This window comes from Podarcis pityusensis, assembly GCF_964106645.2.
Source record: "Podarcis pityusensis genome assembly, chromosome: 6".
NCBI classification, from domain to species: domain Eukaryota; kingdom Metazoa; phylum Chordata; class Lepidosauria; order Squamata; family Lacertidae; genus Podarcis; species Podarcis pityusensis.
The window spans coordinates 86,027,972-86,055,547 of record NC_138030.1 but is presented as its reverse complement, the minus strand read 5'-3'; the positions used below and the strand labels follow the sequence as shown (position 1 = coordinate 86,055,547).

Below are 27,576 nucleotides of genomic sequence, written 5' to 3'. Positions count from 1 at the left end.
CCCAAATCGTGTGACAATACCTTAAGCATTTGGGGGACACTTCATGTTTCCCCTTTCAAGGAAGAAATTATTAGACTAGCCAGTAATCAGTCTGCCCTGGACTATCTGCACACAAAATTTCGGGGTTTGGGCTCAACATAAAGTACTCGTAACACCTACAAAATGCTTTAAAGGGGAAATAAAACCTACCTTATTATTAGTTAAAAAGCTATAGAGAGCCCAGACATCTTGAAAGCTACTGTTTGGCACTAAAACCCTGAAAAAGATAAGTACAAACAGTGGAAAACTCATTAAAGGATTTTAAACATGGATGACCCAATGACACAAGAAGTTCACATCATTGCTTATACCGCATGAATGAGGTTCTTACTTAGTTATTTATTTGTTGCCTTTTTTCCCTGATGGGGCTCAGGACAACAGCTTACAGATAAAAACAAGAACTGCTAAAAACATAGAAAACTGATCATTAAAATACACCGATAGAATTAAAGCTATATAAAATCAGTTTAAAACACGTGTTCTTAATTTGTACAGGGCGAGTCTTCTAAAAGACATCTGATGTTAGCCGCTCTGAGCCTGGCTTCAGCTGGGGAGGGCAGGATATAAATAAAAAATTATTATTATTATTATTGGCCCTGTGGACACAGAGTACACATGTTCCACAGGGCCTCTGTTAAAAGATTCTCCCTGTAAATTCAAGCAGTAGGGGATTCAATTACTAAAATGTGCTCTGTTTGGGGCTTCCCTTAATATTGGTCCAGAAATTGCAACTAGTGCAGAATGCTGCAGCAAAGCTGTTGAAGGGGGAGCCCTATTGACAGCACATCGCACGTGCTACTGGGTCACGTTTAAGGGCTTGCCTTTGGCATAGAAAACCCTGAATAACTTGGGACCAGGATACCTTACTTTGCATGTTCCTGCCCATTCATGTCTACTCTCAGGAGAAACACTATTGAAGACATAAGAAGACCCCTGCCAGTTAGGCCAAAGGTTTATCCATCCTAGCATCTTGTTCTCACAGTGGCCAACCCGATGTATTACAAACAGGGTATGAGGATTAACAGGAAACCTCTGTTGTATTTCAGATCCAATGCCACAGCCTCATGACCATTATGGATCTGTGTGTATACACTTTGCAACATATCTTATCCTGTCCAAAATATTATTCTTGATCATATTGAAGGGGCTGGAAATCCCAAGTTCACTCTCTACCTCCTCCCTATTTTTCTTCTTCTTTTTTGCACTCCACAGAAAACTTTGCTTAGAGATTTTAACTCCTATGTGCAGGCCTAACCAGTGCATGATTCATGGGTTACAGTATGTAACAAGTGACGTCTGACATGTATGAATGCCTCTCCTCCTAAGCATTCAGCATTGAACTTCCAAGCCACAGACGGCTCCTTGTCCTTTTCTTGTGGCTTTCAATCCTGCCTATATTTTTCTTCCTGACACCTTGTATAAATATTCCAAATGACCTTGGTTCACATTGCAGCATGATTTTAATTTAAAGCAATTTACATCCATTTGCAAACAAGCGGGGAGATCTCTTGGAGGCTAGCTCGGCAAAGATGAAACGTGTGTTCTTTCGGTATCACAGTTCATCAGCACAAAGGAAATGCCTATAAAACCTGTGATTAAAAAAATTTAATATTGCTGCCTCCCCCAGCGCTTCTAATATTGGACAGCTTTAGCATACTCAGGAATCAAAGTTTTAGGTCTCTTTTGTAGGACGCATATACTTTTTTGTGTGCTCTGCAATGGAACTCGAAAGATCCAGTTCTTGCTGCACACTTCATTCTACAGACTACTCAAGGCTCTCTGCTTACCCCAGAGTATAACAATTATTTTCATCTACAGCCAAATCTCTTCATATATCTTCTGCTGTCTCCTAAATAGCCATTAGATGGCAGCAGACATTTGCACGCCATTAATCTAGAGCAGTGTTTCTCAGTTCGACCCTCAGGCTCCTTTCAGGTGGGCCCTGTGGTCTCATCCATACCTACCTTATGCCCAATTCCGTATTTGACAACATTTTGTGATTCTGCCCCTACATCACCTTTTTGCGGTAGGTGATTGGCATCAGTAATATTCAGCCATCTCAAGTGGGCTCTGAGAGAAGAGATGTTTGAGAACACCTGCACTATATTGCAAAATGTATGTGTGTGATTCAGGACTTTAGCTATTAAAAATCCCTTGTCAATGGTGCAATCTGACTCCAGAATGTGAAAGCCTCCTTCAGATTACCCATATTCAAACCGCGCACAGCCCTAGTACCGACCGGAATACATGGCATCAAGCCCTGTGGAAGCAGAAAGTAGGCCCACACAGCAGACGACTGACCGCAGTGGCAAGTACTGACCCAAGAACAACATATTATGCATAGTGATTTGTTTACTGAAGTTTTTACTTATTTACTGAATTTCATGTATGTGACTGCCAGTTGGCTAACGGCAGCATTTTTGAGGAGGAATGTTTTGTGGCACCTAAATATACATGTCCACAAATTCGCAGCAGCAGACCCAAGTTTTGTATGTGTGTGGATTACAGCGGTACCTTGTCTAGCGTCCACCTCTTTGAGAGCCCATTCCATCGAACATCTGTGGCAAACCCGGAAGTACCAGAACGGGTTACTTCCGGGTTCGCCACTCGTGCATGCACAGAAGTGCTAAATCGCACATGCGCAGAAGCACAAACTGCCCCACATGCATGTGCAGATGTAGCGCTTTGTCCAGCGTCCTTTTCGGCCAGTGACCGCGGCTCCGGAACGGATCCTGGTCGCAAAACGAGGTACTACGGTAATTTAGAATAAAAAATAAAGCTAACTTTATAACTTCTTTATACCTGGCTTTACTTTATAAAACAAACTCAATGTGGCTTTAAAAAAATCATAAAAGCCACAACATGTAACAAAATAGTTCAAACATCACTAAAATCATAAAAACCATGAGCATGATAAAACAATTGAAATACAGGCACCTTGCCTTGTGAAATACTAGTACCAATATATGAAAGTGGAGGTTCAGTTTTTGGAACTAGCTAACAGGTAGTTGCTAACAGGCAACTATGAAGGCCAGTGGGTATTATTTCAGATGCCTGGGATCAATACATACCGTATTTTTTGCCCCATAGGGCACACCGGCCCATAGGGAGCACCTAGTTTTTTGGGGGGGAAATAAAGAAAAGACCCCAGCCCCCAGAACAAGCTTCCCCCGACCCCAGCCCCCAGAACAAGCTGCTATCCGCAAGCCTAGGGAGCCCGGCGGGAAGTCGCGCCGGTCTCCCCAGGCTTGCGGAGAGCTGCCCAAAGCCCGGAGCACGCTTCTCAGCGCGCCCCGGGCTTCGGGATGCAGGCAGCTCTCCGGAAGCCTTGGGAGACCGGCAGGAACTTCCGTGGGCTCCCAAGGCTTGCGGATAGCTTCCTGAAGCCTGGAGAGTGAGAGGGGTTGGTGCGCACCGACCCCTCTCGTTCTCCAGGCTTCAGCGAAAACCTGCATTCACCCCATAGGACGCACACACACTTCCCCTTCATTTTTGGAGGGGAAAAAGTGCATCCTATAGGGCGAAAAATACGGTAATCACAAGCTGAAAGTACCAAGAAACTTATTTCAACACAGTGGCTCCATCAAACAGCTGTGAAGACATGAGATTACACATCAGAGTAACATACAGGCAATTTCCCACTTATGCACTTTTGACTTGTGTGCAACCGTGTACACCTGCAGTGCCGGGAAATAAATAAATATTTCAATTTCAAGGGCAAAAACAACCTGGAAAAGAGCACAAAAACTGCAAAAATGGTAGGAAAAGAATGGGGGGGGGGGAGATGGCTTGTAAGTGCTCATGGTTTTTAAAAGCTTTTCAAGGGTTTGCAGACGTTTAGAGGGTTTTTCACAGGTTTTTAGATGGTGTTCCCCACTATTCACAATTTCACGGTTATCTGGGGACGTAACCCCCACGTAAGTGGGAGTCACCTGCACTCCATTCAGCTCACATAAACTTACTGTTGAATTCCTGCTAGGATTTCGTTCACTGCCGCCATTAACTTCTGCAGACCGACGAAAGCGTCTTTGAACGAGTCCATATTCTGAGTGGTGGTAGTCGTATTGAGGTCCAGCTTCTGGAAAAGTTCTAGACTAAGAAAAATAAAAGAATGAATTTTAAAACAGGCAATGAACTACCTATTGTCCTAGACAGGAATGGGGTGGGGAGGCAAGGATGGAAAGAGAGAGAAAAAAAACCCAGACAGACAGAATCAGAGGCAGGAAATCCTATTCTATGTATACGGATTCTTTTTCAAAAGAGCTCACTGAAGCAAAGGCATTCTGTCTAATCCGATTCATAAATTCATAGTGAACAAGGGTATAGCTGCTGTGATAATAGGACTATTTCCGCAGAAAGACACACAATCTTTTGCATTAGGTTTCCATTGCAGAAGTTTTTAAATAACTACTGAGCTGTTTAAAATTCTCCTTCAGATGCATGCGTTGCCATCTTCCAGTTTGCACTAACTTTTTTTTAAAAAAACTTTTTGCCATCCAACCTTGTGGTAGACTGAAGCCCACTTCACAAACTATGTTTTTACAGTTTTCATTAAGGGCTTGTGCACACATGTATTTGCAGTGACTGTATCAGATGACGACATGCATATATGAAGGAGCCATCGCTGATGAACCAGTTCAGGCAGAACTTCCAGATAATCTCTTCTCTTCTCTTCATTTTCTGGACAGTGGATTAAATTCACAAATTAGGCTGCCAGTCATCAAGCAGCATACAAGCACATCTGCACTAACCCTAGGATGCTTTACATTTTGCCTAAAATAAGACAACCTTGATTTCAAGAAGAACACTCTCTTTCAGCTTTTATTACCTGAATAGGTTTATTGTGTTCCAGACGCTTTCAAGGACAGACCAGATTTCCACATGCCTGTTTCCTTGGGCTAAAGGCTTAGGCGACAAGGACGCATCTACATCCTGAGTGTGCTGGGTCAAAGCTCCATCTTCCATTTGTTCACAAGCAGTAGTTCCTGAAGTAGATTTGAGGGTGTCTGGAGTATTTGGTCCAGAACCTGGCTGAATATTATGAAAATATAGCAATCAAGCAGTAAATATACTGGATCTGATGTGCTAAAGCTGCAAGCTACCCGATTTTTTTAAAGGAATGACACACTAAGACTAATATAACCACTGTAAAAATGAGATTTACTTCAAATCATTTCACTGACTTAAAGACATTTATATACCACCCTTCATACTTTGACCCAAAGTATTTCACAAGAACATCAGTGCAGGGGCCCTCTAATTTTTGACATTACTTTTTAGGGGGGAAACTTAGTCTTATACATGGAAAAATACGGTACCTAAACTTTTTAATCTCGCTTTTCCCTGTAAAAAACCTCAAGTGGTTTATAACTGTGATGGGACGATGAGCTGCTTGTGTGTAAAATCCTAGTCCCTCAGAGTTTGGTCAAGTTTGCAAACCTCTGTCTGTAACGGAGCCCCTTAAACATGGCTCCGTCAGTCGCTGGCAGATTCCGACAGTGGTTGCTTTCGGAATCGCTTCCAACATAAAAGCTCCTTAACGGAAACACGTCTTCTGGACTCTCTGCGTGACAGTTTCCGGCGAGGAGTGGGTGTCCCTACAGGAGGTCCTGAAACCTCCCCACTGTTTTCGCTGGAAGTGTCTCTGAGCCATCCCTCCAGCTCCCTTTCCCTCAGCTCAGCTCCTCTCCCCCTACTGGTTCCCTCTTCAGCTGCTGAGTCTCTCCCAACCTGTGTGAGCCCTTTCACTTCCCTTCCTTCCGATGGCAGTTCCCTGACATCCACCTCCCCTCCAGGGCCCCCTTCATCCCCTCTCGCCCCCTCCTCTACGGGCGGTGAGGAGGCAAAACCCCGGAATGAACTTCCTTCATCTTCCGATGTCCCGAACACTTCTCTCCACCTGTTGCGGTTCCTGGTCTCGAAGTACTCCTCCTCCTCAGAGTCCATCTCCCCTTCCCCTTCCGATTCCGAGAATCCTTCCAACTCCTCCTCCTCATCGGTGGTCCCAAAGTATTCCCTCCGGAACCTCTCCACAGGCTGAGGTTTCCTTGGGAACCTTTGATGGAACGTTTCTATCAATACCTCGTCATTGATATCTTCTGCCATTACCCAAGTGTTTTCTGACTCCGGTTCTCCTTCCCACGCTACCAAATACTCCACCTGATCCCCCTTCCATCTGGCGTCGAGGATTTCTGCCACATGGCTGCTGCATTCCCTTTCTTCTATGACCGGTCCCCGAGTGGCCATCCCTTCTCGTCCCCCCTCATACGGTGACAGTAACGACCTGTGAAATACTGGGTGCAGTTTCATGTGGTTGGGTAACCGGAGCCTGAAAGCCACTGGGTTGACCTGTTGAATGACCTCAAAGGGACCCAATCTCCTGGGTCTTAATTTCTTACAACCTCCTTTGAACGGCAACCCTTGGGTTGACAGCCACACCCTATCTCCCACCCTTATGGTTTCACCTTCCCTTCGGTTCTTGTCTGCCTGCCTCTTGTATTCTTCCTTCGCCCTTTCTAAGTTGAGTTGGAGCTGACGATGGATTGCTTCCATTTCTTCTACAAAATGCTCGGCTGCCGGGACACCCCATCTCTCCCCTTCTCCCCCTGGGAAAGCCCTGGGATGACACCCATAATTAGCCAAGAAGGGGCTCATCCCTGTGGACACATTCTCGGCATTGTTGTAGGCAAATTCCGCCAGCGCCAACTTTTCTACCCAGTCATTCTCTCTGTCATTGACATAACACCTCAGGTATTGCTGGAGGACCCCGTTTGCTCTTTCCGCCTGCCCGTTGGTTTCAGGGTGCCGGGCAGTCGAAAAGTTGACCTCCACCTGCAGTAAGCTCATGAGCTTCCTCCAGAACCTGGAAGTAAATTGTTTTCCTCGGTCTGAGACCACCCTCAATGGCACCCCGTGCAACCTAAAAATGTGTTCTACAAATAACTTCGCTGTCTCTTCCGCCGTGACTGCATGCGAGCAGGCTACAAAGTGGCACATCTTTGTTAGTAGGTCTACCACCACCATGATGGCTGTTTTCCCCTTGGACTTCGGCAGATCAGTCATAAAATCTATCGACACTGCCTCCCAAGGTCGTTCTGGGGTTGGTAAGGGTTCTAATAGCCCCGCCGGTGCCCGCCTCTCCCCTTTGGCTCGCTGGCATTGCTCACACCCTCTTACATACTCCCGTACATCTTCCCTCACCTTAGGCCACCAAAATTCCCTGGTGACCAACCACATGGTTTTGTGTTGTCCAAAATGCCCCGCCGTGGGGCTGTCGTGCAACTGCTTGAGTACCCTCCCCCTTAAGTCTCCTTCAGGGATATACAGTGCCCCTTTGTAATACAAAGCTCCATTTCTTTCCTCGAAACCCCCTGGTTCCTCTCCCTCACCCCTAAGACCTCTGAGCTTATTCTGGGCGTATTCATCATTCTCTGTTTCCTCTACCAGTTCTCTTTGTCCCACCAATGCCGCCCCACACACCCAGCGGTCCTCTGGAATGACATGTCTCTCTTCGGGTGCTCCCTCCCCCTCCAAATATTCAGGTTTGCGTGAGAGAGCGTCCGCCCTAATGTTCTCTGGGCCTGGCACGTAACAAATCTCAAAGTTAAATTTGGAGAACTCCTGGGCCCATCTCACTTGCCGTTGGTTGAGCACTCGTGCCGTCCTCCAATACTCTAGGTTCTTGTGGTCAGTGCACACTTGCACCTTATGTTGTGCGCCAATTAGCAGGTGCCTCCATCTCCGGAACGCCTCATGAATGGCTAGTAGTTCTCGGTCATACACCGTGTAGTTCCTCTCGGATTTGTTCAGCTTTCGCGAAAAAAAGGCACACGGTCTCCACTCTGACTCCTCCTTCCCTGGCTGCAGAAGCACCGCCCCAATAGCTCTGTCTGATGCGTCAGTTTCCACTCTCATCGGTTTTTGTAAATCCACATGCAGGAGTTGTTGTTCCGAGGCGAAGGCCCTTTTTAGTTCCTCAAATGCTCGCTCCGCCTCCTCAGTCGAAACGAACTTCTTCTTACTGCTGAGACAGTCCGTAATGGGCGCCGTCAGGTGGGCAAAGTTTCGGATGAACTTACGATAGAAGTTCCCAAATCCTAGGAACCTCTGCACATCCTTCCTTGTTTTGGGTGTTTTCCATTCCAGCACCGCCTGGACCTTGCCGGGATCCATGGCCAATCCCTTGTCTGACAGGCGATACCCCAGGAATTCCACCTCCTTGGTATGAAACTGACACTTCTCCAGTTTCACCCACAGCTGGTTGGCTTGCAGCCTGCTCAACACTTCTCTGACGTCTCTCACATGCTGCTCCTCATTCTCAGAATACACCAACACGTCGTCTAAGAAGGCCACACAATTCTTGTAAAGCAAAGGCCCCAGGACGTGGTTCATAAACGATTGAAAGCACGCGGAGCCTCCTTGTAGGCCGAAGGGCATAACTAAATATTCAAATGCCCCCAAAGGGGTGAACATGGTGGTTTTCCATTCATCCCCCTTCCTTATTCGTATCAGGTTGTACGCCCCCCTTAGGTCCAGTTTAGTAAAAATCTTTCCCTTCCTGACCCTTGTCAAAATGTCGTCAATCCTGGGCATAGGGAAAGCCACTGGTTCTGACACTGCATTTAAGGCCCTGAAGTCACACACAAGCCTCGGCTTGTTCGTGTTTTTTTTATCCACAAAAAACACTGGGCTGCCCCCCACTGCCCTGGACTCTCTGATGAACCCTCTCTTCAGGTTCTTGTCAATGAACTCTCTTAGCTCCTGCATCTCTCTGTCTGACATGGCGTACAGCTTGCCTACAGGGAGCTGTGCCCCAGGGAGTAAATTGATTTGACAGTCAAAGGGTCTATGCGGGGGTAGTTGGTCAGCTTCCCTTTCGCTGAAGACGTCGCGGAGATCTGCGTATTGTCGTGGTACCTTCACGTTCTCCGTTACTTCAGTCCCTGCTAGGGTGGCTTGGGCCCCTGCCAAACCCTTTCCCTCTTTGCAGTGTTCTAAGCAATGTGCTGAACCAAAAGAAACCACTCTCTGATGCCAGCCCACCAGCGGATCATGTAACGCTAGCCAGCTCATCCCCAATATAATGGGAGCTCCTCCCAAGGTGGCCACATTAAACGCTATCAGTTCGGTGTGCCTTGCCACCTTCATTATCATTGGGACGGTCTGCAAGCTGACTTCTCCTCCCAACAGCTCCCTGCCATCGATCGTGGTCACCTGCAGGGGGTTGCTTAAAGGGATCGTCTGTATCTGGTGTTCAGCTGCAAACTCTTTGCTCATGAAATTGCAGGAGCTGCCTGAGTCCAACAGCGCCTTTATCTTTAGAGGGTGTCCGTTTGGCAGCTCTAGCGCCACTTCTATCACTAGGGCGGGTTTAGGAGGTTCTGGCGTGGGCACTTTCACTGCTCTTTGGCCTGGCTGCTGTGCCCCGACGGTGGCAGCCAGGCGTTGGCTTTTACTTGCTTCGGTATTTCTTCCTCTCTTCCCTCCACAGCTCCTACCATCCCTTGCCATTCCTTCCTCTGGGGGCAGACTCTGGCAAAGTGACCTGGCTGTTGGCAGAGATAGCATTTTCCCTCCTTCTTTCCCCCCTCACTGGGCTTTGAAACTGCGCGCGCGCGCGCTGTTCCGATTTCCATCGGCTCTGCCGGCGGGAAAGTTGGCTCTGGAATGTCTGGAATGCGGAACTCCTTCCAACGTTCCCCCTTCCCTTCCCGCCTCTCCAATGCTCTCGCCTCCTGGCGCGCTCCTATGGTCAGCGCTGATTTGGTCAGCTGGTCCATAGACTCCGCCCTGGGCGCCCGGGAAAGTTCGTCTTTCACAGCCGAAGAAAGCCCTTCTTCAAAGAGCATTTGAATGGGTTCCGCCGATAGATCCCACCCCAATTTATGGATCAACATGGTGAACTCAGTCCAGTACTCACGGACAGATCGGCTCCCCTGTTTGCAAGCCATTAACTGTCTGCGGACCACTCCCTGTTCAATATCGCTGGAAAACATCAGATCCATGGCGCGAAAGAACTTCATCGTGTCCTTTAGGACGTCACTATTCGCTGCCATCAGGGGTCTAACCCAGTCTCTCGCCCCCTTTTCAAGATGCCCAATCACGAAAGCCACTCGTGATTCCTCGTCAGGGAATTCATCAAACTGCAGATTGAGGGCATATTGCATCTCTGTCCGAAAGCCATGATAGTCTTTGGGCTCCCCCCCAAACTTCTGCACCAATCCTGGTACCTTTCTGACGAGCTGGGTGTCTTTCCCCTTTTTGTCTGCATCCTGAGCCCTCCTCTCCTCAAGCCTCGCCGTCTGCAGCGCTAGCTGGACCTCCAACACCCGGTACCTTTCTTCCAGGCTTGGACCCGCTCCAGCTCCTGCTTCTCCGGTTCCGGCTGGGTTGCTCATGATGCCTTCTCCTGCACAAGCTGCTCACGAAGACTGTCGGAATGCTGTGATGGGACGATGAGCTGCTTGTGTGTAAAATCCTAGTCCCTCAGAGTTTGGTCAAGTTTGCAAACCTCTGTCTGTAACGGAGCCCCTTAAACATGGCTCCGTCAGTCGCTGGCAGATTCCGACAGTGGTTGCTTTCGGAATCGCTTCCAACATAAAAGCTCCTTAACGGAAACACGTCTTCTGGACTCTCTGCGTGACAGTTTCCGGCGAGGAGTGGGTGTCCCTACAGGAGGTCCTGAAACCTCCCCACTGTTTTCGCTGGAAGTGTCTCTGAGCCATCCCTCCAGCTCCCTTTCCCTCAGCTCAGCTCCTCTCCCCCTACTGGTTCCCTCTTCAGCTGCTGAGTCTCTCCCAACCTGTGTGAGCCCTTTCACTTCCCTTCCTTCCGATGGCAGTTCCCTGACAATAACAATGCAGTTAATAATAAGCTCAATAAAAAAGCAAGCAGCATTTTCTCCTATCCTCACTCCTGGCTTTCAACTCCTCCCAGGCAGGGGCTGACCCAAGAGTCCAGCAGACTCGCCCACCCTTATCCATTTCCCTGCAAGAAAAGGATAAAAGCAAACACATTTTGTTCAAAAGTTACATCTGAGATTTATTTTGACCATCTGTTCCACAGATGACATTGAAAGTGTATTTCAAGTTGCCATTAAAAAGAAGTTTTCTAACACAAGTAGCTTTTAACCCTGGATGACGATGATGATAAATAAGCAACAGCAACATTGCTGTTGCAATCGGATACATGCATGTGCATGTAGAATGACTTCTGTCAAAACTAAGCAGCTCTTACCTTGTCAAGCATCTTGAGCAGTTTATTCACCTGAGCTAAAGCCTTGGGAAGGATACCATCATATTCTGATCTTGAGCTGAACTCCTCCAACAGCATTTTAGATTCCTGGAGCACCTCATTCACTGTTGAGGGTTTAACCACAGAAGCTGAGAGAGAGAGAGAGAGAGAGAGAGAGAGAGAGAGAGAGATGTTAATGAGGAAAACATTGAAAGAGGACAGGAAACAAAATACAACCATACCATAAGTAATCCTCAAATACAACCCAGTATATTTGCAGTTTGAACTATTCAGGAACAACAACTGATAAGCAGTGCATTCAAAGGGTGCTATCATCTTGCTACCATCTACCACTGACACACATCTCCTGAAGATCCTGGATCTAGCAGGGACTCACTACAATTCTACATGACTTGGGAGGTCGCCAAAACCTTCTAGCATCACAGAACAACAGAAGGGAATATGCTGGTGGTCAATATGTACATATTTTCAATGGACCAACTACAGGGTGCTTTTGGGAACCTCAAAATACTTTTGGCATCATATAGGTGCACAAAAACTATTGGGTGCAAAGATTAGCCACCCCTGCTCTACACTGAACTCAAGAGACTTAGTTTTGAGTAAACATGTTTAAGACTGCACTTCTGTTCTATGGCTTATACAAATGAATCCTATTATATTTTAGTAGTTTGGGAGTGCTTGGGATTGCTAGAAACTTGTATCATAGCTCTGAAGGTTCCTTGGAGGAAGACATGATAAACACATTTGAGGTTTTCAGTACTGATATGCCCACTGGCGCAGGTTTTGGGATTTCAAATAGTTTCAAGGGTTAATATTTTCTTACCTTTACAGAGATGTTCATATAGATATTCAATGGTTGAAAGAAAGTTTCTTGATATAACCATTCCAAAAACAGCCACAAAGTGTTTTTTGTAGCACTCCAACACCTTTGCTAATGTCCAGGGCGGGTGATGATACACTACCTAAAAAAAGGGGGGGTGGAGTTCAAATATTAATCTCTAATATAATTTAGTGGTCAGGTTTCCATTTATTGAAGTACGAGTTATGTCAGACCTTATTGCTGATCACAGAGTTTCTGCAAGGATGGGAGAACTGGTGCATCAAGATGATACATATTTGATATCTGGTCAGCTTCACTGACAATAACCCATTAATGTGGTCTCCTGTATACTAACATATTTTCTCCTTCTCAATCATTTGGTGGCTTTTGATACCATTGGTCACTGTGTCTTGCTGGACTGGCTCTTTGGGATGGGCACTAGGGGCACTGTTTTACAGTGATTCTACTCCTACCTGCAGTGCTGTGTCCAGAAAATAGAACGGAGAAATTAGGTCTCAGCCCCATGATCCTTGTAATTTAGTGTGTCGCAGGGCATGATCCTCTCACCAATGCTGTTTAACATCTATACGAAACCACTGCAAGTGTTCATTAGTTTTGGGGTGAAGCGTTATCAGTTCACTGATGATACGCAGCTCTACTTTTCCATAACGTCCGAGTCAGGGAAAGCAGAGTATGGTCTGGAATGCTGTCTGGATGCGGCGGTAGGTTGGCCAATGGCCAATAAACTGAGCTTACACCATGAGAAAACGGAGGCGCTGTGGGTAGGTGGTTCCCGTGTCTGGGAGACTGGCCAGTTGCCTGTTCTGAATGGGGTTGCACTCCCTCTGAAATTACAGGTTCAGAGTTTGGAGGTGCTCCTGGGTCCACCTTTGTCACTGAAGTCTCAGGTAGCCTCAGTGGCTAGAAATGCCTTTTACAGCTATGGCCAGTAAGTAAACTACAGCCATTCTTGAACAGAGATAGTCAGTGCACTGGTGACCTCAAGACTCGATCACTGCAATGTACTCTATCCTCGAGCCTGGCACAGAGGCTCTGGTTGGTGAAAAACACTAGGGCTAGACTGCTGATAGGGGCAGACTATCACCTGGTCATACTGTGCAGATGCCTGATGATTGTCTTCCAAAGCAACTACTCTATTCCGAACTTAAAAATGGAAAGCGTAATGCTGGTGGTCAACAAAAGGTTTAAAGACTCTCTCAAGGCAAATCTTAAAAAATGTAGTATAAACACTGACAACTGGGAAACACTGGCCTGTGAGCGCTCCAGTTGGAGAACAGCCTTTACCAAAGGTGTCATGGGCTTTGAAGACACTCGAACTCAGGACACAAGGGAGAAACGTGCTAAGAGGAAGGCACAATTGGCAAATCCACACCATGATCAACTCCCACCCGGAAACCTATGTCCCCACTGTGGAAGGACGTGTGGATCCATAATTGGCCTCCAGAATCACTTATGGACTCATTGTTAAAACCGTGTTTATGGAAGACAATCTTACTTGGCTTTGAGTGATCGCCAAAGAAGAAGAAGAAGCTACTGGGCCAAGTTCAAAATTCTTGTATTAATTTACAAGGCTTTTAACAACTTGGGTCCGACAAACATTGAGGACTGCCTGGTTCATTGCATTCCTGCCTGATCAATCAGATCTTCTGGGAAGCTACTGTTAGTGGTCCTCCAGAGTTCAGTCGCATGGCTCTTTATCTACCAAGAGCCAAATGTTCAATACTGTGGTCTCAATTTTATGGAACTCCCTTCCGGTTGAGGTCCAGCACCGGCAGAATACTATTTTATTACTGCGGGCATTTTTAATGAATTCTGGTTTTATAGTTTTTAACTGATTTTTATCTTTCTTGTACCAAGTTACTTGCGCATCACTTAGACACGATTGTAATTAAGCAGCAAATAAATTGTCAAAATACATAAATAAAATATGTACAATTTCTGGAAACTGTGGAATCTATGTAAGAAATTCATTGTGTGAGGCAGCCACTGGCATGGTAGTCAGCGATGAGACTTCAGCATAATAGAAGTGGATAGGTTTAAGGAACAGCACATTCACTGTGACTGTGCAAGCTCTGAACCAAAGGACTTCAAAGTGGGCTCAGACATTCTACAAACATTTATGAAGAGTGTATTCCGAAACTTGCTCAAATTTGCAAAGTTTCTTCTTAAGCAGTTATTTGACGCACCTAATCTGGCCCACAAACTAGAGGCTCTGCATCCCTGCTTTAAAAGCATGTAAGAATACTTGAAGGTAATCACCTCTTCCCAAAGGTCTCCAAAAGCAATCTTCATTTCAGTTTCCAGTATACAAGATAAAACTTCTTGCAAGCTTTCTTTAATGTCATCAACAATCGTTGGAACAGGATCAGCAAATTTATCCCCAGCCTTCTGGGTTATCGTATCTGTTAAGCAAGCACAACGGATCTTAAATTCCTTGTTCACTTGAGGCTATAAAAGATCAAAACATTAACAATTAAGTCCCATTAATAGTCTGCTTAAAATTTCACTGCCATTTGCTTGCTTCAAAAGCCCTCCCTTTCCTATTTTAGAAACTGTATCCATTTCCAGAGGGGTAGTTATGTCAGTCTCTTGCAGAAATAAAACAATGAAGAGTCTTGTGGCACCTTAAAAACTAACTTTTTATTTTTAAAAAATGGCACATGTTTTCATGGACTATGGTCCACTTCATCAAATGCATGAAACGCTATCCCGCTCAACATGTAGCATATTAAACACAGGTATTTTGAGTTGCAGGTACATACGGTTTCTAATGTGTTGGCAAATCTTGCTACTATGAAGAAGGCAGGGCCATAACTGCGTGGAATCTCCCCCAACCAAAGCTAAACAGTCTGCACTGATGATCATGGCCCTGACCATGAGGCAAGGAGGAGGAAGAATCACCCATCTCGGGGCAACCTCTGCCACTGAGAGAAATGGCTCGTTTTCAGTTCTCTTGGGGCTGGATTTCAAGTGCACTAGTGAAATTAAAATGGCTTCTACCACTACAAATGAAGCACTGCCACAACATGGAGAGCACAGAGAGGGTCACATGTTCCAGCGTCTATAGCAGCCTTTCTCAACACTGGGTCCCCAGGTGTTGTTGGACTACAACTCCCATCATCCTTGACCACTGGTCCTGCTAGGTAGGGATGATGGGAGTTGTAGTCCAACAACACCTGGGGCCTCAATGTTGGGAAAGTGTTAGAATTCACTACACTTAAGCGATCTCTGATGCTCACTCAATTGACTATTGGCAGTCACCTCAAAAGGAGATTCCCCAAGTTCCCTGAAGAGTTTAATCAGAATCTTATTTCATCCAATATCTACCTGCTCATTTTAATTGGCCCGATAAAGAACTGTTGTCTCTTTTCTATGTAGTTCTATAGTTGAGAACGGCCAACATATCCTCTCCTTTAATCTTATAAAAGTTTCTATGTGGCGCAGTAATAATAGAAATTATTATTATTATTTTATTATTTTTATGCCACTAATCTGTGTGGGTCACCCCAGCCACTCTGGGCAGCTTCCAACAAAATATTAAAACACAAAAAACCCTCAAATATTAAAAACCTCCCTATTAAAAACAACCTTCAGATGTCTTAGATGTTTATTTCCTTGACATCTGATGAGAGGGCATTCCACAGGGTGGGCGCTACTACTGGGAAGGATCTTATGCCAATAAAATTCAGTATTTCAGTCCTTCATACATCAGCTTAGCATAATTTATCTGTTAGAAGATTATTAGAACTACGTGAAATATTGAAAGTTATTGGAAATGTTTGTCGTTGTCAGTCAGGTTCTCAAAGAGAATAAAAATGTTTGCAAACTACTATTTATCAGCTTTAGGCTGGGTGGCATTCAACTAAGTTTTACTCCGGATAGACCCACTGAAAAAAATGAACACAACCAAGGTAGGTCAATTCATTTCAACAGGTCTACTGTGAGTAAAATCTAGCTGACTACCACCCTCGTTTTCTGAAAATAAGCTCAGTTCAATTCAGTGGGTCTTGCTTCTGAGCAGATGTGCGGTATTATTTAACTTGTGTGGCCATTATGGTAATCCTAATGAATCAAGAAAAACAAACCTCTTTCCGATTGGGACTGGCCGCTGGAAGCATCTTGAGTCAGCATTATGGTGTCTCTAGTCAGCTTCTGGAGTGCAGTAACAAAGTCTGCTTTGCTAAGTGCCTTAACTTCACTGACAAGGGCTTTGCTGCACAGGTTTTTATCATCCCTATGAAAATAAAATTGTTTTCATTTTGCATTACTTGAGTGGTAAGTAGGACAGATTTTACCTTCTTCCATGGCAAAAGAGCCAACATCTGGTCCAATTCGTTTATCTATGTCTGTTTAGAGCTATTTTAAAATATAACTTCTACAAAACTAGCATAGCAAAAATCTTGTTTTCAAAGATAGGCATTTTTTTACACTCTAGTGGAGAGACTTGGCTTTCCAGACAGAGGCCACCTACTTTTGTACAGATTCCACAGAATTCGTACATGAGCAGTTCTCAGCTATAGCCAGGCTCTGTTCTGAATACCTTTCATTTGCACGATTTGACTGCTTCTTCCCTCATTGATTGATTGTTCTCACCAACCCTTTCTAAAAACAGGATGCAAACTTCTTGGATTCGTGTTATGAAAAGAAACATCATCTTCAGTTAAGCAGGGAATGCAAAATTCAATAGCACAGACAGAAGAAATGAGGCCTTAGGGAGAACCTCAAGGACTCAGATTTACATAATCACAAACACTTTTTTTAAAAACAATGGTATGTAGCTGGGAATATCTTTTCTGCATTTTTTTGTTTTTAAAATTACAGCATAATGGTTGTGGGTTCTTATCAAATTTAGCTCTCTAGTTGGACAGAACTTACGTCATCAGTACAATTTCAGCTTGAGGAAAGAGGTTCTGATACTGCAGGCAGCACTGCAACACACGGTCATCATTGTTCTCAACACAGGAACCACCTGTAAATTTGGCAAAAGCAAGTTAGCATATCGTGCTTTAAAAGAACTTGAATGAATAGCGTTTACACATCATTGTTAAAGCAGGCAAAGGAGACACCTGGCGGCTCTCACTTACTTGCCTTCGAAGCACAGGCAATATATTTAACTTGCTCTGGAAATGTAGGCTATGTTCAAATGCTACACAATTCCCTCCACAGAAGATTTTTGGGTCTGTGAGAGGAGGAAACAGCAGTCCCATTGCACCAGTGAAACTATTCGCATGGAGCATTGGACACAAACCGTTATGTCATCCAATCACATTAAGCAACTTGCAGCCCAAAGATTTCCAGGAGAGAATAAAACCAAGTGATTAAAAAAATAGACAGCATATAAACAGTAGTTCCAAACAGTATCACCACAGTATTTTCAAAGGTTCTTCCATCCACAAAAGATGTCAACTGTCTTCTTAACCAGGCTACAGGGTGAATTCTGCTAGAATCCACCAGCTCTGTCACAACTTACGTGTTTGCTGAGAAGCAAGTTGCATAGATTGACCCCACAACCTTGGATCTTGGTTCTTCAGGCACGTGTAGATGAAGTGAACTGCAGGGATTGCTTTTTGCCCAACCTTTGCCAATATTTTCCCTCTTTTTAAGTTATCCAGTTCTTGCAAAACGACCCAGGGAATGACAAGCACAAATCTGCCAACTCCTAAACAGGAGAAAAATAGCTTATGTGTTATTAATTGATGGTAGTTCTTCAAAATGCTGTACATCTTTTAACTGTGATTAAAAAACTAATTCAGTTCGCTGTTGGATATTCTGCCAGTGGATCTGCATAGCACTGACCACATTTAACAGAATCAGGACGTATGTATCTGATAGGGAAAGTGTAGCCTTTGGGCAAGGTAAAATTTGATCTGTATTTTCCACAGCTGGGGCTCCCGATGAGATTTGCTTTTTCTCTTTCCCACCTCCTCTGGTATTGTACCTAAATCTTGTGCCTGGCAAAGGCATGAGCCAAAAGGTCCATCCTGTGACTCTCAGTCAAAGGTGAACAGCCAGAGCACAAGATGTTGGCCAATTTGTTGTAAGATGGAGTGGGCCAATGTTCTGGTGGGAAAGGAGAGCATAGCTGCTGGTTGGGTACAACCACCTGAGTCTGTGAAGACCTTCAGAGACACCTTGAGTGTGAGGTTGATGTTTGTATCTGCCACCAATGCTGACTGGTTATTTATCAGGACCTGAGGTTGTGCAATACTGTGCATGCTACATTTATGTAGTTGTGAGTGAATGGACGAAAGTAGTTTTCTACTCCACCAAGGTGAGAGCCTATTCAGGTTTAAAAGCAGATCCTTCTCAGGTGTGAGAGGTGAGTATTTGATAGTCTAGTGGGTATGGGGCATGATACCACTAGTGCTTCAGAGATGGCGATAGTCTCTTACATGTGTATGTTTGGCTGTGAATCTCATGTGGGCTGTAATATTGTTGTGTATAATTTTATGAGATTTATGTGAGTGGTTGGTTGACAGAGATGTTTGAGGCAATTGATTACTGTCATGGTCATACAGAAAGGATGGCAAGTGAGTCTGGATGAGTGGCAGAACGTGTGTTACTTTGGTTGAAAGTTTGCACTATAGTGCCTCGTAATGCACTCTGCCTTTATGCTGATATTGTGCTTCATATATTGATTTTGTTTATGTATTTGTTTCATTTTTGTGGAAATCATTTGGCATGTAATATGTTTATATACATTTATGTATTCTAAACCACGTCAAGATCTTCATATAGTAAGTAGTTTATAAATGGAAACGGAATTAATAAATCCACACACACCTGGGATATCTGTATTCTTCAAAGACTTGATGAATTCCAGATGGCTGATCATTATATTAGTATCAATCACAATCAAACTATTCAGGCCAGAAAGAGTTCCTGTTACAAAAGAAGAAACACACAGAGAGAAATTCTGTTATTTGGATTCTGTACTGATTTATTCCCCTGTTTATTGCCTTGTTATGGAAAAGAAATCAAAAATACTTGATGCATATAAACTTACTAGCAGACATATTTGATTCATCATCTGGAAGATCTATCTCCATGTTGGTCAGCTCTCCACAAGTCTGAACCACAGGCAAAGCCATCGTTTTGTCAATGCGAGCAGCATGCAGTTCTTCTACAATCTGCATCTATGGAAAAGAGCAATATAAACTTGAAATCAAGGCTGGCACTGGGAGTTCACGTCACTGGGCACCAACTAAGGTTCACACCCCACTCCCAGAATTACACCCTCTTGCATATTCCTTGGCCACTGAGTATGCTCAGTCCTTGAGGGTTATGTTTGGGTTCCTTCTCTTGGTTATTGTTGTTCCTGGGACTTTTTTTTTTAACATGGGGTTTCCCCAAGTCTGATGACCCTGCATTTTTGGATGGGGCCATTTTGGCTGCATGAGGATTCATGCTTAGAGAGTGAATCATAGAATTGTAAAGTTGGAAGGGACCACGAGGGTCATGTAGTCCAACCCCCTGCAATACAGGAATCTTTTTGGTCAACATGGGGCATGAACCCACAACCCTAAGATTAAGAGTACCATGCTCTACCGACTGAGCTTTGTAATTATTATATAGCCCAGACCTGCTTGTGCTTCTTGACAAGTTATGGAGCCAATCGTAAAGCAAAAGGCAATGTGTGTGGTGCAAGAATCGCAGCTAGGGAATGTTTTCTTTCTTTTTTTTTTTTTACAGAAGTAAGTATAATGCCTCGTATTTTTTTTCCCATGTAACATTTTTACAAATCCATTTCATTTGTTGAGGCATTAGGGGGAGAAGAAAGAAGAAAAAAAAGAAAGAAAGGAAAAAGAAAGGGGGAGTGGGGGGAGGGAAGATGGGTGGGGGTGGGGTCGGGTGGCGATGTTTCTATTATGCTTAATGTATGTAGAGTTTGGTGTCAGCGTTACTTGTGTTCCTTTGGTGGTGAGAGAGGTTGGGGTTGGCCTAGGGCGTGATTGGCTGTGGTGATCTTTGTTTTCGTGTGTGAGTGAGGTGGGTGGGTGTTTTGGATCAGGTTAGCCATATTGATTTGTATGCTGTTGGTGGATTATTGTCATTGTCTTGTTGGACTGTGTATGTGATAAAGGGGAGCCATACCGGGGTGAATGCGTCTTCTTCTGTTTGTCCCCATGTCAGTTTCAGTTTATTAGTTAATTTTTCTAGTAGGGCTGTTTCCCATACTATTTGGTACCATTGGTCCATGCTTACTCCTGACAGGTCTCTCCAGTGTCTGGTTATGGTGTTTCTGGCTGCTGAAAGTAGGTGGGTTATGAGTTCTTTGTGGTGTAAATGGGCATTGTTGTCTTGGAAGATGTTTAGTAGGGCCAATTCTGGGGTGATATCTAATACTTGCTTAGTTATTTTACATATTTCTCGTATGGCTGTTGTCCAGAATAGTTGGATTTTGGGACACTCCCACCACATGTGGAGGTATGTGCCTGTGGAGGTGCACCCTCTCCAGCATTTTGGTGAGGTTCCTGGGCGTATTAGCGCTAATTTCCTTGGTGTTAGGTACCACCTGTAGGTGAGTTTCAGTGTGAGTTCTTTTCTTTTCGTTGATATGGATTTAAAGGGGGGTTTAGACCACATTCTGGTCCATTGAGTGGGGTTAATCTCATAGCCTATGTCATTCTCCCATTGTTTTTTGATTGCGTCTAGGGGGTTTGTGGGATTTTGGAGTAGTATTTTGTATATTGCGGATACCGTCCCTTTACCGTTTCCCTTTGTTGTTAGGAGGAGGTTTTCGAAGGTTGTCAGGGGCCTAGTTGCTGCTAATTTTACTGTTGGGTTGTTTAAGAGGGCATGTATAGTTGGTGTTGTGTTAACCAGGGCATTTGGGTGTCTTCTAGTTTGTCTTGTATTTCTTGTGTTGCAGCTAGGGAATGTTAAAGTGAACCTGCTAGGTTACATAACCACTAACCTCTTGGTCTGTGTCAGTACTTTCAGTAGCTTCACAGGAAGAAGAGTGGCACGAGGCTTCAGAGCTCTGTAACAAAAATCACCTCAAGTATCTGTACTGTATAAAAGCTTTGCACTAAAGAGAAAGCCCGAGTAAATATTATTGTGAGATGGAAGTGATTTCAAGAGGGGAGGAGGAGGGAGAGTGCAAGACGGCCATACACCACAACGGATGTGTGCACACATGCGCACACGCATGCACACACAGTTTTTAGAGAACACAAAAAAGGCTAAAGAAAATTTCACGAGGCTTAGAAATGAACAGGTTACTTCCTTGTAACCATAGTTCTTTGAGTGGTTATCTGAGCAGCAACATACACCGAATTTGTCTATGCAGAACACTATTTCAGAAACTTCTCGGGTTTAGCTGAACCTGTGGCCCCTGCCCCTGAGCAGCAAACCCTTGTTCAGGATCAAGGCCAAGACCCTCTCCTCAGAGACACTGCAAGTGAGGAAGAAGGGCACGTTTTGTGGCTGCACAGATGTCCCACTCGAAGGACTATGGCTGCATGTGAGCAACTGGCTCTTCTTCATGGTACAGCCACACACACAGTAGAGTAACAAGCTAGCAAACCAGGAGGTGGAAGAGTGCATATCCCCAAAAGGTTATGTGACAGGTGCCACAGTCATAAGATTATAAATTTGTGACCCCTTGACGGGGGCCTAAAACTGTACTGGCACATGAGAAGATACAATGTCCTTGGCACAGAGGGCAGGAGCTGACAGCACCTGACAACACAATTGTAGATTGTGAGTCAAATGTAGAGAAGCTCCAGGGAGGCGTGGTTGAGAGCAAATCCAGCAAGCAAATGCCATGAGGAGGCCCTTAGAATTCAAAGTGATCGTCATAGAATGGTCTAGTAAGGATCAACCCTAGCGTTATAACTATTTTACAGCCTCATGTTCCTGAAGCTGTTAGACGAACCTTTGCCTAAAAGCAAAGGAATGAACTGTCATTTCCAAATCTTTTGAAAAAAGGTCACCCCAAAAATCAATAATCTGACTTTTGTATATGTAACTGGATGGATCCAAGATGGCGACGTGAGCGGCAGCCTTGTCTTATGCTCGGTAAAGCTATGTTTTTACTATCTGCTTTGACGGGTTCAAAGGGCTCTAAGATGCCTTAAGGCGTTTATTTTAGAAGTTTTATGGTTTAGATTATTTCTACTTCTCCCATAAATCTGCAAGAAAACACGGCAGATAAAGACTATTAAAGGGAGTAGGGCTCATTAACAGCACAACCTGCCCTGACCCTGCTATTTTGAGAAATTTTCTCCCTATTTTCTTGCCGACATGAGAGGGAAGAAACGCCGCAGGCAGCATTCCAATGAAGCTACGAGCACTGCCAAAAAACAGACAAATATCAGGGATTTCTTGCCTGACAATGACCTAAATGAGTTCTGTAGAAACTTCCCCACAGCAAACAGCTATGAGGTCCTTGCTCCCAGTACTACTCATGAGGAGCCTGCCGGCATTGTGGATGGCCCACAACTAGCCTCGAGCCTGTGTATGAAGGAACAGATGGAACAGACTCTTGAGTCCCTGCAAAAAACTTCACCTGAATTATCCCAGTCACCAGCCCAGTTAAACAAGGACCGAGAGGCACTGGAACTGCTAATCTGCCAGACTGAGTTGATAACACATACCATCACCAACTTATATAAAAGGCTGGATGGGATCGAAAAGAAGCTTGAAAAAGTCTTTGGCTTGTTCAGTTGCCCCCCCTCACTTCCTCAGCTTAACAATATTGCAAACTCCGCTCACCCCTGCCCAAGTGTGCAGGCCAACCTTGCACAAAAACAAGTGAGATGCCTGCCCAACCAAGTACAAAACTCAAGTCTGCAACTCCAGAACAGCAAACTTGCAGTACTGGTGGGAAACCACCCCTTGAATTATAACAAATGGGCGGATAAACATTCGGTCACAAATTCCCTGACCCAACTGCTGGGGCAGACATTACGCCCCGTAGATATCGTGGACATCTCATGGCTGCCTTCTGGACCTTATATGAGACGTATGGTTATTAACTTTAGATCTGCCCATTTCGTTGCAAAGATTCTAAAATTAAGAAACCGTACAAGAAAATGGTACATCTATTTTACAAGGGTATTCACCAATCTGACCAGTACACCGCTATGCACCATGATAGGTGCTGTCTGTGTTGATGCTGGGCCTGTGCGCCATAAAGAACAAATAGACGGGGGAATGGAGCCGGGATCTATTACCCCACAGGGAGTGGCAAGCCTGCCCGCAAATGACTTAATTGATTTCCTACACCCCCCGCTTGGTACCCTGGTCTCTACGTGCAACGAGCCTGGCATTGGACTACCCAAGCAAGACCAGCCTGAAATGCTCTCGTCCTCATATGCCTCGATGCCGAAATTGGAGGCTTCCATTATTCTAAGCCCAATACGCAATCAAGATCCACAGCTTTTGTCAAATTTTGACCCGCTAGCAGTACCGACGCAAGATGCAGCTGTCGACCTGCTACCTGTACAGCCTATACGGGTCGGCAAAACCCTTGCTCTGCGAAAACCAGCTGAACATCATGATACATCAGCTGAACAACATGATATTTGTAACGGTGTCATCGAAGATCCTCTGGGCCAAATCAACCTATTGGCCCCTCAGTTAAAGCTATCACACCTATCTAGGGACCAGCGACCTCAAACCTGGAACCACCAAGCAGGGCAGATAGAGGAGGAGCCCAGCTCAGGAGCCTCAAACCACCGGAAAAGAGATTGACTGCCACTATTTCCACCATCACCCTATTTCCACATTCTATCCTGGAATGTGGCGGGATGGCTATCTAAGCAGGGTGACGTCGACCTTCTGGATTTCCTTACAAAATTTCAGATTTTATGTCTACAGGAGACATGGTGTCTAGATCTCCATGTCCCCTCTTTACAGGGATACGAAGCCTTTGCTACCCCTGCAATAAAACCAAATTCCCGAGGCCGACCTAGTGGTGGTTTAGTCACTTTTGTTTCTACTAAGCTAAAGTGCAAGGCCCGGCAACAGCAGTGGGTGAAGAGTAACAATTTACAAATCTTACTTATTTCTAGCAGGGAAGGAGGAGATTTCCTTTGCTTTAATATATATATCCCTCCCATAGGCACCCCTCCCCAGTCGTCACAAATCTGGGAAGATTTAGAGCTATGTTTGGAGAAGGCTGAACTAGAACTCCCTGGCATGGATATCCTGCTGGCAGGTGATTTCAACGCCAGGATAGGAAATGACATTAATACGTACTGCTCTAAATCTCAGTTCCTGCCAGAGGCAGATTGGTTTATTCCCTGGTCCTCTGACGATAAGGTCTTGAATAAGGCAGGCATTACATTAATGGAGACTGCCTTCAAACATAATTTGTATAATTTGCATGGTACCCATATGGACAGGTCAGGGGGTTTCTTTTCTTTTCTTGGACCTAGAGGTGCGAGCGTTATTGATTATATTTTGGTCTCCCCAAAACTCTTGGAGAGGTCACAGGGCTTAAGGACTTTCAATAGAATTGAGAGTGATCATCTTCCTATATCAATTTCACTAATTCCCCGTGGTTTGGAGGATCCGCAATACCGCAATCACTGTGCAGACCCACCTCCAACTCTGGCCCTTCGTAGGCGTAAATGGAACAGCGACCTGGAATCTAAAATCAAACTACACCTGCATTCATCAGACTTACTGGCCTTGAGAGACCAGTGTATCTCATCTATTTCTGACCCCTTTTCAACATTTCAGCAGGTCTCAGAGTCGCTCTTCCCACTACTCACGAATTCCAACCCTCCCAAAAAACAAAACAACTCGAGGGCCTGGTTCGACAAAGACTGTAGGAATCTAAGATCTTTGCTTAGGAAATTACAAAATAAGGTAAAACAGGAAGGGACCCTGTCCTCATTGGAAAACCTGCACAGGTGGCGTTCTCATTATAAAAATACTCTAAAATTTAAGAAATCCCTCTACAGAAAGGAACAATGGGAGGCACTTGACAAAGCGATCAAACTGCGGGACGACAAAAAGTTCTGGGAAATAATTGCTCAGGGAGTTTCACCCAAAGGGAAAATTGTAACCAACAGTATTTCATCTAACTTATGGTACCAACATTTTTCCCGGCTATATACAGCTCCAAACATTGCTAAACCGAGCCAGTTTCCTCCTCTTAAAAACGATCTATTAATGGGCTGGGATCCTGTTACCGAATCAGAATGTTTACAGCTAATTAAAACACTCAAGAATGGCAAAGCTCCCGGTGAGGATATGATTCCTCCTGAGGTGTTTAAACTAAATGCCCAGTGGTGGGCTGCTATTTTGGCCCAACTTTTTACGGTAATAAATGATATATGCAAAATCCCAGAAAACTGGAAACTGAGCCTGGTAGCCCCCATCTATAAGAAGGGAGACCCCCAAGACCCCTCAAACTATCGCCCCATAAGTCTCCTGGACATTGTGTATAAACTTTATACTCGCTACCTGCTAAATAAACTGGTTGACTGGGCTGACCACTCTAACCTGCTTAATCCGGAACAGGCAGGGTTTAGAAAGGGCCATAGTACAACAGGCCATTGTTTGGTACTACAGACAATGATAGATAAGTATACAAAGGTACATAAGAGCAAACTTTTTGTGGCTTTTGTAGATCTCACATCCGCTTTTGATTCAATCTGTAGGGACAAATTATGGCAAAAACTATATGAAACAGATATTGATAGACGACTTCTCAAAATACTTAGAGAGTTACATTCAGACACCACAGTTAAAATCAGAACTGGGATGTCAGGCAACTATACTGACCCACTGCCACTGGGGAAAGGGGTTAAACAGGGCTGTTTGTTAGCGCCGTTCCTCTTTAATTTCTATATAAATGACATTGTTCAACATATGGCAAAGTATAAGTCATCAGCTCCTGCCCTGGAAGGCAAACACCTGAATATATTACTATATGCTGATGACATGGCTGTCATGGCACTTACTCGAAGGGGCCTACATAGCATGCTGGAGGGGCTCGCAGCTTATTGTTCCCAAAACTCTCTAAAGATAAATTATGACAAAACAAAAATTGTGGTATTTACTAGAGCTCGCCACACATTTAGATGGTCTTTAGATGAACACAAAATTGAACAGTGTCTTTTTTTTAAATATCTTGGTATCACTTTCCAAGCTACATCTAGCTGGCTTGCCCACTTCAAGACTGTAGCCCTTCTAACACGTAGGACAATCGGTGCTCTGCTCAGCTTTTTTTATTCGAGGGGAGGGCAACTGGTGATCCCGGCACTAAAAGCTTTTGTTGGAAAAGTGATTCCCCAGATGCTATATGGAGTGGAACTCTGGGGATGGAATCAGAAGCTGTTAGAACGGCTTGAAATCTTCCAAAATTTTTACCTCAGAAGAATTCTAGGCCTCCCTCAGAGTACTCCGGCAGCTCTCCTAAGAGTGGAAGTAGGATTACCTTCTGTGTCTGCCAGGGCCCACTTAAGATTCCTGCGTTTTTTCACCAACCTCACAGATGCCCCGAACACCTTATTGGCTAAACAAGCCTTTGTATCATTACAAAATAATACTACTTGGCATAAAAACCTACTAGATATCCTATCCAGATACAATCTACCTGAGTTTAATACCCTCAAATTGTGGAGCCCTGATAAAGTTCGGGAATGGATCTTTGAAAAAGACGCCTTTTTGGACTCCACAAAGATAAAAAACTCTGGGTTTTCCTACTGGTTTCCCCGAGTAAAAGCAGTCAAAATCTGTGCCAACTACTTGGTGGAGATCACTGATCCCACCCTTCGGAGAGCTTTCACTATGGCACGGTTTCAAACACTGCCAACTGCATATCTGACCGGTAGATTCACAAAAACCCCAGTAGAACATCGTTTATGCCCTTGCCTTATGAAAATTAAAGAGGATCTTACACATTACCTCCTCTATTGCCCCATCTACTCGGGCTTTAGAGACGCATTGCTGCAAATTATACCCAACTCTATAACCAATCCTGAAGATAGAGTAAAATTTTTGTTAGTTGATGCAAACCCACGTATTACCCATGTGGTAGCGGTTTTTGTGATGAAGGCCATGAAAGCCAGGGAAAGATTTATGGATGACAATGTAAAGACCCCTTCATCGTCTGTTTAACTCGTTGCTTGTTTTCCCTCTCTTTCTATTTTGTGGGATGAAGGTTTTGTTGGCGTAGTATGTAATGAATTTTAATATTTTTTAACTATTGTTGTGTTGATGTTTGTGTACAGGCATGGTCCTCACAATAAACGGATTTGATTTGATTTGATTTGTATATGTAACTGTATAATGTATTAGGTAATAAGCATAACATGTATTACAACACAGGAAAATCGAGCTTGCAAATTTTCTAATACTTGTACGATGTTTTGTACATTGTACATCACTTCTTATTGCTTAAAATAAATTGAGGTTGCAGTTTGCCTTTGTTTCTGCTGCAAGCATCGTAAGGTTCCTACATCACTTTGATTGCATGTTCT

General features: G+C 44.5%; 1 protein-coding gene and 1 long non-coding RNA gene across 8 annotated transcripts in view; both read right to left on the bottom strand.

Annotated features, from left to right (window-relative positions):
* Window positions 1-27,576, bottom strand: part of LOC308480654 — a 635,674-nt gene that overhangs the window by 5,191 nt on the left and 602,907 nt on the right. The gene's annotated exons all lie outside the window — the stretch shown is intronic.
* The window catches only part of SWT1 (SWT1 RNA endoribonuclease homolog), a 42,004-nt gene that overhangs the window by 5,191 nt on the left and 9,237 nt on the right, over window positions 1-27,576 (bottom strand). For 5 of the 7 annotated variants that reach the window (XR_013988117.1, XM_081012123.1, XM_081012124.1 and 2 more), the window contains exons 6-17: window positions 21,051-21,116; window positions 19,140-19,269; window positions 18,917-19,015; window positions 17,604-17,792; window positions 17,009-17,102; window positions 16,219-16,367; window positions 14,393-14,535; window positions 12,116-12,254; window positions 11,275-11,420; window positions 4,868-5,070; window positions 4,002-4,133; window positions 190-256 (exon numbers count right to left, since the gene is read on the bottom strand). Coding sequence is in view for 5 of the 7 variants with exons in the window: in XM_081012123.1 (XP_080868249.1) it covers window positions 190-256; window positions 4,002-4,133; window positions 4,868-5,070; window positions 11,275-11,420; window positions 12,116-12,254; window positions 14,393-14,535; window positions 16,219-16,367; window positions 17,009-17,102; window positions 17,604-17,792; window positions 18,917-19,015; window positions 19,140-19,269; window positions 21,051-21,116 (1,557 nt within the window). In the remaining 2 variants the exon portion in view is untranslated. The remainder of the gene's footprint in view (window positions 1-189; window positions 257-4,001; window positions 4,134-4,867; window positions 5,071-11,274; window positions 11,421-12,115; window positions 12,255-14,392; window positions 14,536-16,218; window positions 16,368-17,008; window positions 17,103-17,603; window positions 17,793-18,916; window positions 19,016-19,139; window positions 19,270-21,050; window positions 21,117-27,576) is intronic. The other 2 variants (XR_013988116.1, XM_081012125.1) reach the window with 1 other exon arrangement.